At 45.1% G+C, this 21699-nt stretch overlaps 2 protein-coding genes across 5 annotated transcripts; one reads left to right on the top strand and one right to left on the bottom strand.

The window, feature by feature from the left end:
- The first annotated feature begins 699 nt into the window (after positions 1–699).
- On the top strand, positions 700–12308 carry LOC100351455 (zinc finger protein 763). Of its 4 annotated transcripts, none has more exons than XM_089316513.1 (6): positions 700–849; positions 3460–3586; positions 3765–3825; positions 4374–4698; positions 9568–9651; positions 12273–12308. In XM_089316513.1, the coding sequence occupies exons 1-6, from the start codon at positions 847–849 to the stop codon at positions 12291–12293; spliced, it is 621 nt and encodes a 206-aa protein (XP_089172639.1). In that variant the 5' UTR covers positions 700–846; the 3' UTR covers positions 12294–12308. The 4 variants fall into 4 exon arrangements, with proteins under 4 accessions (XP_089172639.1, XP_089172640.1, XP_089172638.1 ...); XM_089316514.1 differs by lacking the exon at positions 12273–12308 and adding an exon at positions 10228–10257; XM_089316512.1 differs by lacking the exon at positions 12273–12308 and having other exon boundaries at positions 9568–9916.
- Positions 12309–19857: 7549 nt separating this feature from the next.
- On the bottom strand, positions 19858–20948 carry LOC108175711 (olfactory receptor 7A17-like). The gene has a single exon (XM_051835738.3). The coding sequence runs from the start codon at positions 20857–20859 to the stop codon at positions 19858–19860; it is 1002 nt and encodes a 333-aa protein (XP_051691698.3). The 5' UTR covers positions 20860–20948.
- Positions 20949–21699: the final 751 nt, after the last annotated feature.

The following is a 21699-nucleotide window of genomic DNA, read 5'->3' on the forward strand; positions in this document are numbered from 1 at the left end:
CCGGATGGCCGTGCCTGTTGCTACCTCAGGCCGCAGCCAGGAGCAGGGAACTCGGGTCTCCCACTGGTGCAGGTTCGCAGGCGGCACTCGGGCCACCCTCTGCTGCCTTCCCAGGCCACAGCAGGGAGCTGGATGGGAAGGGGAGCGGCCGGGACTCCAGCTGCGTCCGTGTCGCAGGACCCCGCACTGCTGTCACTGCTGGGCCCTCTCTACACTTTTAAAAGTCCTCCCACAAAAAACCGCAGGGCAAAATTGGGGTTCTGAGAACACCGGGATTCACTCCCCGCTGGCCCCAGTGGGCTGGGCGTCTCTGTGTCTCCGGTCACGCCTGCGACCCCATTTCCAGGCGGAAGAGGCAGGAAGCAGCCACTGAGCACCGGAAGCAGTCAGTGCCCAAGCTGGAAAGCCAGGCGCGAATTTTGCTTACAACCAGCTATTTCCTGGGTTGGGCCAGATCCACGTGAGGAGAGGAAGCCCCACCTGCGAAGGGCTGGGACAAGAATCCCATCATTTCCGTCCCCGTCAGTCAGGCCTCCGGGGGCGGGACTGCGACAACTACCCAATCAGACGCTGGGAGGGCGCTACAGCTCCACCCACGCAGCCACGGAGAGCCACAGTCAGGCCTCAGGGGGAGGGGACGGGCTCATGAGCCAATCAGGGGGCGGGAGGGCGGTGGGGGGGTGGGACTGTACCAACTACCCAATCAGGTGCTGGAAGAGCACTACATAAGTCTCGGCCTCTTCCGTTTTGGCGGGCTGGTGCCTGCGTGCCGCCGAGGGCGTCGTCGTCCCGCGCGCTCCGTGCTGGTCTGTTCTCTGGGGATTCGAGGATTCTGGGAACCCGGAGATGGTGAGTGTATGTGGCTGGAGCGGCTGTGGCAGGATCGCGGCGCTTGGCCTTTAGTTCGGGGGCTGGGCTGGGCGGCGGGCGGGACCCAGGCCCGCTCTGAGGAGCCCGGCCCTCAGGCCCGCCGTTCCCGGGGATATTTGGCGGGAATGTCGGCGTGGCGGGAACGCAGCGCACCGCCCTCTCAGCGTCGCACTTCCAAGGTGCTACAAAGACAAGACGTTTCTCTGGGCCGGCGTGGAGCGGCGGCAGCTAGTGAGGCGTTTCTGAGATGAGCAGGGCCGCGTGTGGCCCCGACAGCTGAGAGAGAAGCCATTATGCCCGCGTAGACGATTCCTTCGCTGTGGGCGTGGCCCCAAGCACTTCTTCAAGGGAACCGCTTGTTCCAGCTCTTGATCTCTCATAATGGCCGATTCGGTCTGCATGCGAGTTTTGAGGGCCACGGAGTCTTCCTTCCTTCCGTCCGTCCTTCCTTCCTTCCTTCCTTCCGCCCGCCCACCACGGAGTCTTTCTTTCTCCCTCCCCTCCCCTTTTCTTGTCTTTCTTTCTGTCTTTCTTTCATCTTCCATCCGCTGGTTCGCTCCCCAGTTGGTCGAAACGGTTACAGTGGCACCGATCTGAATCCAGGAGCTTCTTGCGGGTCTCCCTCATGGGTGCAGGGACCCAAGGACTTGAGCCATCTTCTACTGCTTTCCCAGGCCATAGCAGAGAGCTGGATCGGAAGTGGAGTAGCCGGGACTAGAACGGGCGCCCATATGGGATGCCAGCTCTGCAGCTGGCAGCTTTACCCGCTACTGAGTCTGTTAAGACTTTCCTGTTGTTCCGGAGCTGTGGCGCAGTGGGTTAAAGCCCTGGTCTGCAGTGCACCCACATGAGAGACCCAGAGGAGGCTCCTGGCTCCAGGCTCCTGGTTTCAGATCCGTGCAGCTCCAACCATTGCAGCCATCTGGGGAGTGAACCAGTGGGTGGAAGACACACACTCTCTCTCTCTCTCTGCCTCTCCTCTCTCAGTGTAACTCTGAAAGAGACTTTACTGTGCATTTTTAATTTGTTCTATTGAATTCTCTCTCTCTCTCTCTCTGCCTCTCCTCTCTCAGTGTAACTCTGAAAAAGACTTTCCTGTGCATTTTTAATTTGTTCTATTGAATTCTTCATTTCCAGTATTTTGATTTCTCTTTAACATTTCAACTTAGTGGGAACATTTGTCATTCATCTCATGTACAGATTTCTTTAGTTCATGGGCTTGCTTCTGATTACTTCTAAGTAATCCTGCAATCTTTTGAATCCTGTTTCTGTCATTTCATCAATCTCTTCATCTTCACATTCTGGTATCAAAGTGTTGTGCTCTTTTGGTGGCACCATGTTGCCTTCCTTATTCTTGTATCTTGAATCGCTGCATTTATTATTAGGCATTTGTGTAGATACTTGGTTTTTTTCTCCAGTGATGGCTTTTATCTTTGGACTATGCCTCTGTGGCTTAGTGGAGTGTCTGCTCTTGCAGTCAGTACCCAGAGGTATGTGCTGGGTGTGGTCAGGGAGCTCTGTTTATTGTTCCAGTGTGAGGAAAGTGTCCAAGGTGACACCCAAATTAGACATGGCACATCTCTTTTTTCTTAATCACATGGTGAGGTTTGTTCTGCTCCATTGTCTAGTTTCATGCATACCTCCTCTTCTCAAAGGAGACCAGTGCCTGGGTGCCAGCCCCAGCGGTTGCTGGGCGTGCAGACATGAGCTGGTGCAGCTATTAATATATGTCCAAAAAGGTGCCTGCCCTCCCTCGCCTGTTACAGAATGCTGGTGCTGGGTGGTCAGGGATAAATAGGCCCAATTTTTTTCCCTCTAGGTTAGCAGGTATACTGTCACCCCAGGTTCCAAACTGGACTCACACAAGGCTCTTCCCACAGCTTTATCACTAATGACCTGTGCTGCTGGTTTCTGGTCTCACCTCACTCCAAAGCTGTTGCCAAGGCTCTCTTCTGCTGGGGTTCTGAGTTTTGTGCATCTGCACCCTCTGCATAGGTCCACAGCGTTCCTCTAATTTGCATGGAATTTCCTCTGCAGTTTTCTCCCCAACTCTTCCCTGAGATTGTACTGTCTCCACTTTTAAATACTATGTTCCCCTAGACTCTTTCCTATCTTAATCAGCAGCTAGAGACCCTCACAAATCTACTTCAGATCAGATCAGCCCCTCTAACTCCCTAAAGTCAGTTGTTTTACATTGTGAGACATAGATCCCTTTTTCTACTTATTACTGAATAGATTGTTGAAATTGGTAATAAGTAACTGAAGAAGTGAGATTTTCCCCCTTCTGGAAGTGAGTTAGTAAAACTTTGTTATCCAGGTGCTATAGACCCAGTGTACAAAGACATTGGGGCTGTTCCATGCAACATTGCTAGCTCCCTAAAGTCACCCGTGATTTATTATCCTAAATAGCTGGTGCTTTTCTTAATAGTTCAATTTAGCACAATTACGTTTGAAAGGAAGGTTCAGTAGACAGCGAGTAGGAGCCTACCAAGTATGGAGAATAATGTTTGGAGTTCACAGTATGCTTTTCACGTCCTGTGAATTGAGTATAGATTACTAGTGCTTATCTACATGTGTGGTATGTTTCAGGACTCTATCACTGTTAAGGATGTGGATGTGAACTTCACTCTGGAGGAGTGGGCTTTGCTGGATCATTCTCAAAAGAATCTGTACAGAGAGGTGAGGATGGAGAACTTCTGGAACATGGTCTTTGTAGGTAAGGATGACATCATTCCTTCATTCCTGTAGAATAGGAGGTTCTGTGGCCCATGAATGCTGTTCAGTGACATGGGCTATGGAAAGGGTAGGGTTCCCTCAGTAGGTGATTCAGGCATGATCTCATCGTTTCTCTAAGTTTGCAGTTTTATAAAGATGTTTCTTCTCCTGCACTTTAGGAATAATACAGGACGACCATAACATTGGAAATGAGTACAGGAATCCTAGGAGAAATCTAAGGTAATTTATATTCACAAGCAGAAACAATATTCTGTAAGAAGAGAGTCTCAAAATGTCAAGAAATGTTTAAAAAAGCAACAAAATGAGCAAAATTTCCCCTTTAATTATTACAGAATATCCTCAGTTTGTGTGCTTGCGTGTGGTATAGATGCTCCCTGTTTTAAACTGAGTTGGAAACAGTATTAAGCAACCCCATGTGAACATCGCTGTTTGCATAATATCCGTGGTTGGGCCATTTTGGCAGAGATGCATTGAGACGCCAGCAGTGCAGGAGCACAAAGGCTCCATTTGGCCTGATCCTGTTGACAATGTAAAACCAATACCTGTTAGCAACTATAAGATCATTAGTACAGAAATCCTTCATAATAAGCTGCTTTCTATCCAGCTATGATGCAGTAAAGAGACTGGGAAAGTAAGGAAGGTGGTCAATGTGGTGAAGCCTTCGGACATATTCTGCATTATGTTATGCAAAAAAGCCCTTGTGCCTTAAGACCTTGTAACAGCAGTGTGTGTGATGAGGTGGTGAACAGCCATTTCTCTCTTCATAGGCATGTCATATCGGACTCTGGAAACAAACCATATAGGGATCAGAAAAACAGAGGGAAACCCTATGAATGTGAACAGTGTGATAGCATCTTCAGGTCTCACAGATCCTTGAGACATCACAAAAGGACTCACACTGGGGAGAAGCCGTATGGATGTGTGCAGTGTGGGGAAGCCTTCAGTAGTAACAGTTCCTTGCGAAGACATGGAAGAACTCACACTGGAGACAGGCCCTATGAATGTGATGAATGTGGGAAAACATTCACATGGTTAAGAAGCCTTCAGAGACATAGGAGAGCGCACAGTGGAGATAGACCTTATCAATGTAAGGTGTGTGACAAAACCTTTTGTTACAGCAATTCATTTCACATCCATGAGAGGACTCACACTGGGGAGAAGCCCTATGGGTGTAGCAAATGTGGGAAAGCCTTGAGTACTTACAGTTCCTTGCAGGTACATGAGAGGACTCACTCTGGAGAGAAACCCTATGAATGTAAGCAGTGTGGGAAAGCCTTCAGTTCTTCCAGTTCTGTTCGAGTACATGAGAGGTCTCACTCTGGAGAGAAGCCCTATGAATGTAAGCAGTGTGGGAAAGCCTTCAGTTGTTCCAGTTCCCTTCGAGTTCACAAAAAGACGCACACTGGAGAAAAGCCCTATGAGTGTGGAAGATGTGGGAAACCTTTAAGTACTCAGCAGTCCTTACAGATGCATGAAAGGACTCACACCGGAGAGAAACCCTATGAATGTGGCAAGTGTGGGAAGGCCTTCAGTTGTTCCAGTTCCGTTCGAAGACATGAAAGGACTCATTGCAAATAAACGCTGTGAATGTGAGAAATGCAGGAAGGCATTCAGTCAGTCCAGTTACTTTGTTACATGAAAAAAAAAATCACACTGCAGAGAAACCCTGTGAATGTAAGGGTTTTGGGACAGCATTCTCATTTCCCAGTTCCTTGTATAGGCACAGAACTCAGAGTGACTATGTGTGTAAAAATGTGTTAAAGTCCTGTTTCCCTCATTAATACATGAACAATAAACACTGAACAGGTGAACATTCTGTTTCACTTCCTTTCCAAAGTGCTAAATATATCAGATTCGAGAGAAACACTGCATAATAAGTTTGCAAATGCCTTCAAGATCACACAACCTTTCTAGCCCGCATGAGAGAACATAGTGGAGAGATTCCATGTAAACATAAATCTGGTGTTGTGCAACAGGCTAAGCTGCTGCCTGCAACGCAAGCATCCTGTATTGGAGTGCCTGTTGTCCTGCATGGCTGCTCTGCTTTTGATCCAACTCCTTGATGATGGACCTGGGAAAGTAATGGAAGGCAGCCCAACTCCTTGAGCCCATGCAACCATGGGAGACCGCAGTGGAGTTGGTCTTATAAATATGGACCAGCCTTGGTGATTGGGACTCTTTGGGGAGTCAAGCAAGGGATGGAAGATCACTATGTTTCACCCTGCCTTTCAAATAAACAATAATTTTTTAAAGGGTGTCAGAAAAATTTTAGCTCTACAAGCTCAAATGAAACCATGCATATGGACAATGTGGAAAAATCTTCAGTTGGGGGCTAGTATAGTGGAATAGTGGGTAAGGCCACCGCCTGTAACACCAGCATCCCATATGGCACTGGTTCAAGTCCTGGCTGCTCCTACTAATGTGCCTGAGAAAGCAGCGGAGGATGGCCCACGTTCTTGGGCCCCTGCACCCACGTGGGAGACCTGGAGGAAGCTCCTGGCTCCTGGCTTCAGCCTAGCCCAGCTCTGGCCATTGCAACCATGTGGGGAGTAAACCAGTGGATGGAAGACCTCTCTCTATCCTCCCTCTGTAACTGTGACTTTCAAAAAAATAAATATCAATGGATGATATTCATATGATGATATGTAGAACAAAAAAACTGGGCAGTGGAATATTTCCCTAAATAGACAAAGAGCAATAGAGCCTAGGTTTAATTAGGTAGTGTTTTTCTTTTCTCAGTGAAACCTTTCTCATTCTATTTTGAGTGTGTTAGGGCCATGGGTGGATGGAATGTAATTGTAACTTTAGTTTTCACATTAGTTTTTCGATGATCCTATGACTAATGGAGCTGCTGAAAAATTAACTGTGTCTTAAGAACTCAATGCAAATGAAAGAAGAGGAAAAATTAATTTGTTAAATGTTGAGATTTGTTATTGGCCTCAAGTGACAGGTTTTGGAAACCACTTCCCCATTATGAATTTCTTCCTCTTCCTCATGGAGAAAAAAAACTTTTGTGAAAAGTTTAACCTATCTTCTGTGCTAAAAAGTAATTGTCATTAGTCTTGGTATGTCATGCAATATAATCTCATGTGAATTATTTTCTTAGATTGCCCTCTAGTCTGTCATCTTTCTGATTGATCCTTGGCTAATTCACTTGGAATTTAGTACAGAGCATGTTAAAATCTAGATTCGGAGATGTGTTTCCTTGATTAAGTGATGTGAATATGAAACCAACCTTTCCAGAATTTGCTTTGTAATGCCACATTAAAATTCATCAAGTAACCTAAGTTATTTGACAGAAGCGAATATTACGATTTGGAGGTGCCACTTACAGAGATAACTAAATGGACAGTGTGCGGACACTTCCAATCCATTTTCCTGATTCTTCAGCTTACCAATCAGGAGTGTTCCCACAACTGTCAGTGCTTACTGGGCTTCCATTTTTTCTCATAGTTGTGTTAGTGCAAATGTCCCCAGAGGCTCCACATCATCAAAGATACATCCCTGGGTTGGATTTTCCTGTGAGCCCTGTTGTATCAGGTAGTCAGATCAAGGTTGGGAGTGTTTGCTGATGCTGTGACTTCCCTTGTCTGTAGACTCAATTTGAATAAGGTAGAGTTTGGTTCACACTGGTGGTGAGTGTTCTTGGTTCAGGATGACCACCACAAACGGTGCCATTCAAAACAACTTGTTGGAGCTTGTCAACTGAACACAGTTCTGGGACATGTTTCAGAGAACCAATTTAATTTTTCAAACAACTTGTATTGCAATGTTCTATTGTCTTTGGTATTTATGGAGAAGATATATTGTCAAGATATTCAACATTGAGCCAAGATTACTATTTGCATATAACTGGCTGTTTTTCTTCCCACGGTACCCACCCTCCCACCAAGTCTCCTACCTCTCTTCCTCCTCCCTCTCCTATTCCTGTTCTTGTTTTTTTTACTAAGATCTATTTTCAATTAATGTTATACACATATGATTAACTCTGTTAAGTAAAGAGTTCAACAAATAGTATGAAAAAAAAAAACTGTTCCTCAACAGTTAAGACAAGGGCTGTTCAAAGTCACTGCTTCTCAAAGTGTCAGTTTCACTTTTTAGCTGTTTTTCTCCTGTAAATTTTATTTTCATGCTTATGTGGTCTTTGTGGCTCATCCTGCAAAACAGGGCAGCAGTGTCCTTCCCACAAGAATACTGGGGACAGGCGTCAGTGAACATGTCTGACTTCATTCACAGCCATGTACACTTTTAAAGGGCAGGGAGAAGGAGTGTAACTAACTCGGGAACACTAACTATAGGACAGAACTGACACTGGCGCCAATATGCCTCTCCGATCAGCTTGAAGGTCACATAGCCAAGGTAGCTTTCCAGGTGGAGCTGGGTCACACTCGGGAACAGTTTACCTGACTGGTAGAAGGTGGGGGTGGGGAGAAAATGTACCCGTGACTCCCGCCACCTGCCAGCACTCAGGCTAACTGCATGGGCTAGGCAGGCAGCCTCATAGGATTGCCCACAGGTCTCATTCTCTCTCAATACCAAAACTGAAATAATACTTTGCTGAGTTCCCTTTTCCAAAGGTCACAGACATACCTGATGTCAAAGAAGGTGTAAAACGTTGGGAGTAATAAGCCATCTGTGTGGTTTATTAGTAGGAGGCTGCTAAAAAGAATTTCTTGTAGAAGTGGTGCAAGTTTCAGGCATGATTGTTGATGGGGGAAGTGAGGTGTTTGTCTATTGGATGCTGTGCGGAGGTGAAGTTAATTCTGTTCTTAGTCATTTTATTTAGCTATAGATACTGTGCAATTTATGATTGTTATGTCATGTGGTTCTTCCTGTCCTAGTTTGTGTGGCTGTAGTATCTGAGGCTGAGTAATAGAGACATTTAGGGGTTAGACATTCTGGTGCAGGAGGTTAAACCAACACTTGGACACTTGTATCTTATATCAGAATGCCTGGGATCAAAACTTTGTTCTGCTTCCAGTACAGCTTCTTGCTCATGATCCTGGAAGTCAGCAATTAATGAATGGGCTAGGTACTCGAGTTCCTGCCACCCATGTGGGAGCCATCTGATACATTATACAATGATCTCTATTCTTTCTCTAGGATAGAATTCTAGGGACTTTTATTTCTCAGCACCCTAAACTCATTGCCTAGGTGTGCCAGAAGCAAGGTTTGGGCAAAATTTACATTGATGAAGTCATGAAACAATTTCTGGCTGAAACTGTGGAGGATATGACTTACAGGGGATCCCACAAAGCGAGGACCAGGAATTCCTAATCAGACATGGCACAGGGGACATCCTAATGGGTTCAGATAGAATTAATCATGCTATTTTTTTTCTTACTTGACTGTCACATACAGCACATGGAACCACAAAACAACACACAGATATCAGAATTCCTTCTGGGATTCTCAGAGGACCCAGCGCTGCAGCCCCTCATATTTGGGCTCTTCCTCTCCATGTACCTGGTCACTGTGGCTGGGAACCTGCTCATCGTCCTGGCCATCCTCTCAGACCCCCACCTCCACACACCCATGTACTTCTTCCTCTCCAACCTGTCCTTGGTGGATGTCTGCTTCACCTCTACCACTGTCCCCAAGATGCTTGTGAACATTCAGACACAGAGCCAAGCCATCTGCTATGCAGGCTGCATCACTCAGATGTTCTTCATATTATTTTCAGGGTTGGGTGACTTCATCCTGACTGTGATGGCCTATGACTGGTTTGTGGCCATGTGTCAGCCCCTGCACTGCACGGTCACCATGAACTGCTGGCTCTGTGGGCTCCTGGCTTTGGCTTCCTGGGTCATTAGTGTCCTGAATTCCTTGGTATAAGGCCCAATGATGTTACAGCTGTCCTGCACAAACTTGGAAATCCCCACTTTTTGTGTGAACCTAATGAGTTGGTTCATCTAGTCTGTTATGGCACCTTTCTGAACCACATACTGGTCTGTTTTTCAGCTGTGCTGCTGGGTGGAGGTCTCCTGGCTGGGATCCCTTGGTCCTCTAAGATCATCTACATCTGTGCAGTCTCCTCTGCTTAGGGTAAGTACAAGGCATTTTCCACCTGTGCCTCTCACCTCACCGTCATCTCCTTATTTTATTGCAGCTGTCTTGGTGTGTACCTTAGTTATTCTGCTGCCCACAATGCACACTCAGGTGCCACTACCTCAGTGATGTACACCGTGGTCACTCCCATGCGGAACCCCTTCATCTACAGTCTGAGGAACACAGACATAAAGAGGGCTCTGAAAAGACTCCTTGGGGAGAAACTCTAAGACAGCCCCCTTTCTTTAGGAAAGAGCTTTTGTCTCCAAGTGTCAGAGAATGAATCACAAGACTTTGATCAGACTGTTGGAGTTGGATGTGTTGCCTCCTTCTCTGCAGTCCCCTTTTCTTGGATTTCCACTTCTCTATTAAAATTAACGCATTTCACTTTAGTGAGCATCCTGCTATGCTTTTCTGGCATCTCACCTGTGTTCCCCTTGGTCACAGAAATTTCTCAAAGTCGTTTTCAGTCTCAGACTAGAAACATTGGAAATTCCCATTAATATAATAATGTTGTTCTGAAGAAAAATTTCAGACCAAGCCACTTTTCTTATGTGTTTATTCATTCATCAGTCTGAGGGCTCCTAAATTGGGAATGTCAATTTGGTCCCTGCACCCACGAGGGAGACCTGGAAGAAGCTCCTGGCTCCTGGGCTTGGTTCCGCCCAGCTCCAGCCATTGTGGCCATTTGCGAGTGAACCATTGGGTGGAATACCTCTCTCTCTGTCTTTCCCTCTCACAGTCTGTAACTTTGTCTCTCAAGTAAATAAATCTTGTTTTAAAGTATCAGTTCTTGTAATCCCTGAACATAAGAAGTCTATATTTTTTGTGTGACTTGCATTTCTTTTTATCACTGTTTTATGGTTTTATTATAGAGATCTTTCACTTTTTTTGGTTAACTTTTATTCCTAGATTTTAAAAATATCACTTGTTGGGATTGTTTTCTTGATTACTTTTATCATGAAGTTCATTATTAGTGTCCAAAAGTACTCCTGTTCTTTATATGTTGACTTTGTACCTTGTAGTTTTATTGACTTCATTTATCAGTTTTGATGGTTTTCTTTTTTTTTTCTATAAGTTCTTGGTTTTTCTTTAAAAATATACAGTCAAACCAAAGAAAAGAAGAGGAAATTAGAAATCTAAAAAATATTGTCGGGAATCTTCAGGATACTATTAAAAAAACCAACATTCGGGTTCTAGGAGTTCCTGAAGGCATGGAGAGGGAGAAAGGATTAGAAGGCCTTTTTAGTGAGATATTAGCAGAAAATTTCCCAGGTTTGGAGAAGGACAGAGACATCCTAGTACAGGAAGCTCATAGAACCCCTAATAAACACGACCAAAAGAGATCCTAACCACGTCACGTTGTAATCAAACTCACCGCAGTGAAACATAAAGAAAAGATTCTAAAATGTGCAAGAGAGAAATGTCAGATTACTCTCAGAGGATCTCCAATTAGACTCACAGCTGACTTCTCATCAGAAACCCTACAGGCTAGGAGGGAAGGGCGAGACATAGCACAGGTGCTAAGAGAGAAAAATTGCCAGCCCAGAATATGATATTCTGCAAAGCTCTCACTTGTGAATGAAGGTGAAATAAAGACCTTTCATAGCAAACAGAAATTGAAAGAATTTTTTTTTGACAGGGAGAGTGGACAGTGAGAGAGACAGAGAGAAAGGTCTTCCTTTGCCGTTGGTTCACCCTCCAATGGCCGCCGCGGCCGGCGCGCTGCGGCAGGCGCACCGCGGCCGGCGCACCGCGCTGATCTGATGGCAGGAGCCAGGAGCCAGGTGCTTTTCCTCATCTCCCATGGGGTGCAGGGCCCAAACACCTGGGCCATCCTCCACTGCACTCCCTGGCCACAGCAGAGGGCTGGCCTGGAAGAGGGGCAACCAGGACAGAATCCGGCACCCCAACTGGGACTAGAACCCGGTGTGCCGGCGCCGCTAGGCGGAGGATTAGCCTAGTGAGCTGCAGCGCCGGCCAGAAATTTTTTTTTTTCATTTTTTAAAAATATTTATTTTATTTATTTCAAAGACAGAGTTACAGAGAGAGGTAGAGCCAGAGAAAGACAGAGGTCTTCCATTCCGCTGGCTCACTCCCCAAATGACCACAACGGCCAGAGCTGAGCTGATTTGAATCTAGGAGCCAGGAGCTTCCACCGGGTCTTCCCATGTGGGTACAGGGGCCCAAAGACTTGGGCCATCTTCCACTGCTTTCCCAGGCCACAGCAGAGAGCTGGATTGGAAGTGGAGCAGCTGGGGCTCGAACCGGCACCCATTTGGGATGTTGGCACTGCAGGCAGTGGCTTTACCCGCTATGCCACAGCACCAGCCCCCAGCAGACAATTTTGACCCATAGGTACCTGCCTTGGGACTTAATGTTCTGCTACATGGTTTTCTCTAGAGAGCTAGCAGACCACACATCATCAGTAGCTGTTGCTCAATTTTCAACAAACTTATTGCTTCACGTTATGTTTCACAAGATACGATACGGATGATAACCTAGTAACACAACATAATAACGGACACTTACTGAGCTCCTCTCATGCACATAAATTTCACATATTTAACTGGTTTAAAGCTTCTTATATGCATATTCTTATTCTCTCCATTCTACAGATGAAGAAACTGAGGAACTGAGCAAGCACATGCATTGCCTGTTACCACATGACTGGTAAGGAATAGAGTTAGGTGTCTATCCAACTATCCAGGTTTTAGAATTACCACATGGAATAAAATATGCAGCTATTCATACAATTTAGCGTAAATAGTGCTAAGTATAAGATGTCTGTTTATAGCCTGAAGGTAGATACACATTTTAAAAATTGCTAATAGTTTATAGCATTAAGTATATGGGAGTTAAGGACTATTAAGAAATAAAGTCTAGAGCATTTGGTTTAATCACCATTATGGTGGCATTTTGTACTGCAAAAAGGAACCTTCATCAGTGTGATTGAAATATATGGAATCCATAGGAATGTTCAAGTCCTCAGGGGTCAGTATCTAGGTACAGTGTGTTAAGCTGCCACCTGCGACAGGAGCATCCCATATGACAACAGTTGGCATCCTGCCGGCCAGAAATTGAAAGATTTTGTCGCCACTCGTCCAGCCCTGCAAAAGATGCTTAAAGATGTGTTACACACAGAAACACGGTCGTCAATATGAAAGAAGGTAAACAAAGGAAACCTCACAGCAAAAGATCACAGGAAGTTCAAAACATATATTAGAAAATATCTTTGGCAAATGGCAGGGCAAAGTTACTACTTATCAATAGTCACATTGAATGTCAATGGCCTGAACTGTCCAGTTAAAAGACACCGATTGGCTGACTGGGTTAAGGAACAAAACCCATCTATTTGCTGCTTACAAGAAACACATCTTTCCAACAAAGATGCATACAGACTGAAAGTGAAAGGCTGGAAAAAGATATACCATGCCAACAGAAATGAAAAAAGAGCAGGCATAGCCATCTTAATATTGGACAACATAAACTTTACCACAAAAACTGTTAGGAGAGACAAAGAGGGGCACTATATAATGATTAAGGGATCAATTCAACAGGAACATATGACGATTATCAATGTATATGCACCTAATTGCAGGGCACCTGTTTGTTTAAAAGATTTGTTAAGGGACTTAAAGGGAGACTTAGACCCCAGTACAATAGTACTGGGGGACTTCAATACTCCACTCTCAGAAATAGATCAACAGGACAGAAGATCAACAAGGATACAGTAGATTTAAACGACACTATATCCCAAATGGATCTAACAGATATCTACAGAACTTTTCATCCTACATATAAAGCATTTACATTCTTCTCAGCAGTACATGGAACCTTCTCTAGGATTGACCACATACTAGGCCATAAAGCAAGTCTCAGCAAATTCAAAAGAATTAGAATCATACCATGCAGCTTCTCAGACCGTAAAGGAATGAAGTTGGAACTTATCAACTCAGGAATCCCTAGAGCATACGCAAACACATGGAGATTGAACAACATGCTCCTGAATGAACAATGGGTCATAGAAGAAATCAAAAGAGAAATCAAAAATTTTCTGGAAGTAAATGAGGATAACAGCACAACATACCAAAACAGCAAAAAGCAGTTTTAAGAGGAAAATTCATATCAATAGGTGCCTCCATCAAGAAATTGGAAAGGCACCAAATAGGTGAGCTTTCAATGCATCTCAAGGATCTAGAAAATCTGCAGCAAACCAGACCCAAATCTAGTAGGAGAAGAGAAATAATTAAAATCAGAGAAGAAATCAACAGGATTGAATCCAAAAAACATTACAAAAAATTAGCTGGTTTTTTGAAAAAATAAACAAAATTGATAATTTTTTTTAAGATTTATTTTATTTGAAAGAGTTACAGGGAGGGGCAGAGGCAGAGGGGAGGGAGGAGGGAGGGAGGGAGAGAGAGAGAAAAAGAGAGAGCGGGGGGTCTTTCATCCACTGGTTTATTCCCCAAATGGCCATAAAAGCCAGGGCTGGGCCAGGCTGAAGTCGGGGCCAAGAGATTGTTCCAGGTCTCCCATGTGGTGCAGGGCCCCAAGGACTTGGGCCATACTCTGCTGCTTTTTCACGTGCATTAGCAGGGAGCTGGATTGGAAGTGGAGCAGCTGGGACTCTGTTGTTATTTGTCCAATTTTTGTTTTCTCAAATTATAATTTATTGAAGTATAACATATATACAGAGACAAATACAAAATGTATGAGGGCAGTTTATTGGCTTCCTATGCAATAAGTACACTCAGTATTAACTTAGGTCAAGAAAACAACACTAGCATCTCAACCCTTGTCCCACATTCCCTTCTAGTTAGAAGAGGAAGAGCCCCCTTCTGGCACAGTATGGTGATTCTGGTTGACAACAGTGAACTGTAGCAAGACAGCTGAACTGCTTTCCTTCCAAGTTCTTTTCAGGGCCCTGTTTAAGCATTTGTTTATTCAGACTGTAGATGAAGGGTTCAACATGATGATGACCATGGTGCACATCACTGTGGTTATTGCACTTGAGTGTGGGTTTCAGGTAACAGCAGAACCAAGGTTCACACCTAGTGTCATGTGATAAAGATGATGGAGAGGAGAGAGGCACAGGTGGAGAATGCTTAGTACTTCCCCTGAGCTGAGGAGATTGTGTGGATGGAGGACACTCTCTTAGAGCAGGAGTCAAGGATCCCATTCAGGCATCTAAAAGACAGTAGCAGAGCTGCGGCATAGATCACCACATCACTCAGAAAGCTGCAGGACAGGCGCTGTGGACCTCCTGATGCATTTCACAGAAGTGTGAGATTTCCAGGTCTGTGCAGGACAGCCTCAGCACCGTTGAGCTGTGTGACAAGGCATGCAGGACACTGATGATCCAGCACACCAGAAGCAGAGGACACAGAGCCAGGGGTTCATGATGACTGTGTAGTGCAGGGAGTGACAGATGGCCACAAACTGGTCATAGGCCATCACAGCCAGGAGAAAATTATCCAGCTCTGCAAAAAGCAGGAAAGAGAACATCTGGGTGATGCAGCCTGCATGGGTGATGGTTTTGCTCTGCGTCTGGATGTTCACCAGCATCTTGGGGATGGTGGTGGAGGTGAAGCAGACGTCCACCAAGGACAGGTTGGAGAGGAAGAAGTACATGGGCGTGTGGAGGTGGGGGTCTGAGAGGATGGCCAGGATGATGAGCAGGTTCCCAGCCACAGTGACCAGGTACATGGAGAGGAAGAGCCCAAATATGAGGGGCTGCAGTGCTGGGTCCTCTGAGAATCCCAGGAGAAGGAATTCTGAAAGTCATGTGTCATTCTGTATTGCCATGCTTTGGAGATGATGACCACAAATGAAGAGAATTCACACAAGGCAGTATTACCCATGTAGTTGAAATGACACAATTTATATTTCACTGTCAAGAAATTAATTTATAGGGTAGGCATTCGGTCTTGTGGTTAAGATGTTTGTTAGGTCAACTACACCCTGTATGGGAGTTCCTGGGTTCAGATCCCAGTTCTCTCATTTCCTGTTCCTGCTAATGCCCACACTGGGGCAGAGATGATGGCCCAAGTACCTGCATCCCTGTCACTCACATGGGAGACCCAGATGGAGTTCCCAGCTTCTGCCTTCATCCTGGTGCAGCACTGATTCTTGCAGGCATCTGGAGAGTGAATCAGCAGGTGGGAACCTTTCTCCCTCTGCCTCTCAAATAAATCTCTATAAATAATTAACTTAAAAAAGAAATAGCCATCTATAGTATGTGTGTGGGTCTGTTCTAGAAGATCATTATGGCATCTTGGACTCTGCATTCCTGCTCCCCTCCCAGCATTTTTCCTCAGAGGTTGCTCATTTCCAAGTGTTAATGGGAAATTCCTTCATGCACTTGAGAACCAACCACATACCAGGAATTTTCTTTTTCTTATTTTATTTCTTTTGGAAGGCAGAGTGCAGTTAGATAGAGGGAGAAGGAGAGAGAGAGAGAGAGAGGAGAGGAGAGGAGAGGAGAGGAGAGGAGAGGAGGGGGGAGGAGAGGAGGGGAGGGGAGGGGAGAGGAGAATAGAGGTCTTCCATCTGTTGATTCACTCCCCAGGTGTCTGCAATGGCCAGGGCTGGGCGAGGCTGAAACCTAGAATCAGGAGCTTCATCCAGGTCTCTCACATAGATGCAGGGGCCCAAGGACTTGGGCCATCCTCTGCTGTTTTCACAGGCACATTATAAGGGAGCTGAATTGGAAGTGGAGCAACCAGAACTTGAACCAGAGCCCATATGGGATGCTAGCACTGCAGGTGGTGACTTAACCCATTACACCACAATGCGGGACCTGAAGGTACTTTCAATGTAATGTGTACAACATGCTGATAAACAAAACAAAATCCCTGCAATCCAGTGATGGAGAAGGAATATTAACAAATTAAGAAAAATTACACTTGTCAGATGGTGATAGTACAATGAAGAAAACACAGGTGATGAAAAGCAGAGCAGGTGGTGGTGCTGTCCAGGCAAGACCAGCTGTCGTGATGTTTGAACAGAGACTTTAGGGGTGACAGAGCATGAGCTACAATGGTTACTCTGGAAGTGTGGATTTGGGAGGGGTTAGTAAGTGCAAAGGCCCTGGGGTAGTGCTTGCTTCTGGAAAATCTGGGCTCTAGGGGATGCAGCTGGAGAGGAGAGTGAGCAAGAAGGAGAGTGAGAAGAGACAGCATCAGGAGACATGGAGGAGTGAGGTGGCCTCTGTGTTGCTGATGCTGTGAGATGCAGGGAGGCCTTACCCCCACTGTGCCTCCTGCACCTCGTTTTGTCCTGTTGAAAAGAATCCCTTCCTTGAACCCTCTGTGGATTCAGCACTGGTCTCTGTTGGCTCAGAACCACTCCAGAATCTTTGGGCCTGGGGCAACCCACTCTAAGGCCTGATCTCATTCCATGAGGTGGTCACACCATGTATATGTGTGCATACAGTTACCACACATATGCACATAAATATAGAGACACAAAAACAGAGCATCTCCACACACATACACACAGGCACAGACACATGTACACAAAAACAGAGAGGCACAATACACCATGGCCTCCTGAGCCATGTCACCTCTCACCCCCAGCCACAGTGACACAACTGGGAGTGTGTACAGGGATTTTTCTAGACACTAATGAAAGTGCATGTTAGGAAAATACTGTGCATATGTTTCCATATTGTTTTGCATCAAAATAAACTCATCTTTTAATTCCATTTTCCATGAGTTTTTGAAGTCCCCTGATAAATGCATTTATGCAGAAAGAGATACAAGTAAATGAGAAGTCGTAGAATTAAAAGAATGCAGGGATGGGGCTGGCACTGTGGTGTAACAGGTAAAGCTTCCGCCTGCAGTGCCGGCATCCCATATTACGGGGGTGGGGGGAGAGGGAGAGAGAGAGAGGGAGAGATTGATTCCATCTGCTGGATCGCTCCTCAAATGGCTGCAATGGCCGGAGCTGGGCTGATCCGAAGCCAGGAGCTAGGAGCATATTCCAGGTCTCCCACATGGGTGCAGGGGCCCAAGGACTTGGGCCATCTTCCTCTGCTTTCCTAGGCCATAGCAGAGAGCTGGGTTGGAAGTGGAGTGGCTGGGACTTGAACCATATGGGATGGTGGCATATGGGATGCTGGCACTGCAGGCGGCTGCTTTACCTGCTATACCACAGTGCCAGCCCCATATAATAACACTTTTCTTTTAAAGAAGATTTTATTTATTTGAGAGAGGGAAAGGTCTTCCATCCACTGTTCACTCCCCAGTTGGCTACAAAAGCAGGGGTTATGCTGTTCTGAAGCCAGGAGCCAAGATCTTCTGGGTCTTGCATGCCAGTGCAGGGACCCAAGCACTTAGGCCATGTTCCACCGCTTTCCCAGGTGCATCAGAGAGCTGGATGGGAAATGAGAGTTCCTATAGGAGAGGGCAAAGCAGAGGCTTTGCCTACTATGCCACAGTGCTGGCCCCCATAATACTTATTTCAAAGCTACTCTAATTGGTATATTTATAGCTCAATTGGAGTCTTTATAGCTGTCCTGTGTATTGGAAGTGGAGACACAAGGCAAGGAACTCAGATATAAGGTCACAGATATATTGAACAAGATGAAATGAAAAATGACTCATGTTGACAAATGAAAAACAATAACCTGTAAAATCAATTGAAATGCTGATGATTGTATTAAAATGGGCATGTGATATTTGAGCACACAGTATGATGATCAAATCGCTCAAATTCAGTAACGGTTAAAGGAAATGAGTAGAGATCTGTTTAAAACCTGTCAATGTATGGGGCTGGCACTGTGGCGTTGCAGGTGGAGCCACCGCCTGCAGTGCGGACATCCTGTAGGGGCATGGGTTCGAGTCCCTGCTGCTCCACTTCCAATCCAGCTCTGTGCTAAGGCCTGGCAAAGCAGTGGAGGATGGCCCAAGCTCTGGCCTTTGTGGCCATTTGGGGAGTGAACCAGTGGATGGAACACATCTCTCTTTCTGCCTCTCCTCTCTGTAACTTGGACTTTCAAATAAACAACTAAATCTTAAAAAAAAAAAAAAATCCATCATCCTGGAGGAAAAACTTAAGGAGGTGTTGCTTGGACTGGGATGGGGACTTTGTCATTTCCCTGGTTCCGATGTATTACATGGATTTATGACACTGATGGCTGGTGATTTGTTTGAGATGTGTTATGGAGAAGTATCTGACCCTTTGAAGACAGCCACACTGCTCCGTCCATTTCACCCCTGATGCTAAAACAGCTGGTTTGGGGAGTGTCCAAAACTAGCTGGATCAAGGGACATTCCAGAGCCCTGAGCAGCTCCCACCCTGTGCTTCAGTTTGATGATGGTAGCATTGTACAAACAGTTTGACTTTAGGATGGCTTCATATACAACAAAAGCCCAAAGATAAAACAGAAGGGAAAAGGTTAGTAACAGATGATGTGAATTTGCTACTTCTAACTTTGGTCATTTGTTTTGGTATTTGAAGAAAGCATACTTAATTTCTCTACTACTCAAATTTCTTCTAATAAGTATATTAAAAAAGGAACTACAATAAATTTGCTGTCCAGCTAACTAAGAGACATTTAGTAATTGGAAAATTAACTTTTGCCAGTGACTGGGAAGCACTGTGAATCCCAATTTGAATAAGAGAACAGTATTCTAATGAGAACAAACGCAGTGACCAGCTATGAAATGCACATCGTGTTAAAGACTACATCATTAGGAAGGGCAGTTTAATGTTGTGATATAGAAGATTATGTTGGATTCACATATTAAAAACTGTGTATTCAGATGTTCATAACCTAAAAAATTGCATAAATAGTCTTAGTTGTCCAGTGTAGTTTTGTACATAGAGTAATCAAATTCATGACTGTTCCTTTAGTTAAATGACAGAAAAATAACTCAGTGTGACATAGCTTATCTGAGAAGAAATTAGTCCTAAGAAATTCATGTGTTCTATTTTGAGTGGAAATTTTGAAGCACATAGATCTAAGGATAGAATAAACTTGGAAAACAGAAAAGAATGACAAAGAAAAAGAAGTAGATATTAGAAAGAACAGACAACCTAATAAATAAGTTAGTTAAATGTTGCAGAGACATTGATCTCAACAGAATGGAAATTATAGGATATAAACAGAAGAAACAAGTTACACTTGTATCTAATCTCATCAGTAAGTCACAATTTCTGGATCCCAGGATTCTATCTCCATAATCAAGAGCACTTCTACTGAGATGGGTCAACTGATAAATTTCTGGTTTCTCTCATAAACAATGTCTTCAAGGCCCTCTTAATATCTTTATTCCTCAGACTGTAGATGAAGGGGTTCAGCATGGGGGTGACCACGGTGTACATCAGTGAGGCTGTTGCAGTTGAGTGTGGGTTTTGAGTAACAGCAGAACTAAGGTACACACCCAGGAGTGTGCAATAAAATAAGGAGACGACAGAGAGGTGAGAGGCACAGGTGGAGAATGCTTTATACTTCCCCTGAGCTGAGGAGATTGCACGGATGGAGGAGACGATCTTAGAGTAGGAGTACAGGATCCCAGCCAAAGGACCAGCAGCCAGCAGCATAGCGGTTAAATAGATGACCATGTCATTCAGAAAGGTGTCAGAGCAGGCACTGTGGACCACCTGGTTCAGTTCACAGAAAAAGTGGGGAATGTCCGGGGCTGCACAGAAAGACAGTCTCAGTGCCAGGAAGCAGTGTGACAAGGAATTCAGGACACTGATGATCCAGCACACCAGAAGCAGCAGGGCACAGATCCGGGGGCTCATGATGACCGTGTAGTGCAAGGGGTGACAGATGGCCACAAACCTGTCATATGCCATCACCGTCAGCAAAAATATGTCCAACCCTGAAAACAGCAGTAAAAAGTACATTTGGGTGATGCAGCCTGCATAGGTGATGGCTTTGCTGTGCGTCTGGATGTTCACCAGCATCTTGGGGACGGTGGTGGAGGTGAAGCAGACATCCACCAAGGACAGGTTGGAGAGGAAGAAGTACATGGGTGTGTGGAGGTGGGGGTCTGAGAGGATGGCCAGGATGATGAGCAAGTTCCCAGCCACAGTGACCAGGTACATGGAGAGGAAGAGCCCAAATATGAGGGGCTGCAGTGCTGGGTCCTCTGAGAATCCCAGAAGAAGAAACTTTGAAAGTTGTGTTTCATTGCCAGGTTCCATGAGTTTGTTATGACTACAAAACAGAGAAGAATATGACATAAGCATGTGTTATTCATCCATAAGTGGTATCATTTATATCCTTTAGTCAAGAAGTTATTATATATTTTGTGCAGGGATCCAGTGCCTTTAAGTGAATCCCAGTACCTTATCTAATCAGGAATTCCTGTCCATTTCAACTTCTGCTCAAAAGGTCATCTTTTCATATGTAATATAAGGGAATTTTTGAGTACATCTGACTCAAAGATGATAAGTTTTTGAACTTAGAAAAATGAGAAAGGGAAAATCATGTTAGATGCAATAAGAGCCACAAGCAATTTCTACTGACATTTTGGTGAGAAATTACTTCATGTTTTGAGGCATATAAATCGAATATGGACCTTGTTCCATTGCTGTCTGGAAAATGAACAGTGCAGGAAAAAATGTCCTTACAGTAAAACAATGAAGAACAGAAACTCACAAAGAAAGTCATGTGTTATGGAAGATGAGAAGTGGTATAACGAGAACAGCATAAAAACGGAGAGAATGCATGAAGGGTGCAGTTTTTACAAGGAGGAGATGTGACAGAAGACTGGGTGGGAACCAGGAGGCTCCCTGAAAAAGTGCACATGGCAGAAGGAATGGCCCATGAGAAGGCCCTGCAGCAGGTGCATGTTTTTCTGTGGTGAGGGGATGGAGAGAGAAGAAGGATGAGAGATGAAGTCAGAGAATGGTGAAGAATGAGGTGGCCCAGCTGATGCTCAAGCTTGACAACACGGGAGCCCCTCAGCCCAGCTGTTGTGTCTGCACCTTGCGCTGACTTGATTGGCTCCAACAACGTCTCATATCAAGACGGGATTCCCTCCTCATGTCTGCATATTGCCTTGAGTTCTGGCCTCTGTATTATGA

Source organism: Oryctolagus cuniculus, chromosome 16 (assembly GCF_051225735.1).
Source record: "Oryctolagus cuniculus isolate XC-2025 breed Fujian yellow rabbit chromosome 16, ASM5122573v1, whole genome shotgun sequence".
NCBI lineage: Eukaryota > Metazoa > Chordata > Mammalia > Lagomorpha > Leporidae > Oryctolagus > Oryctolagus cuniculus.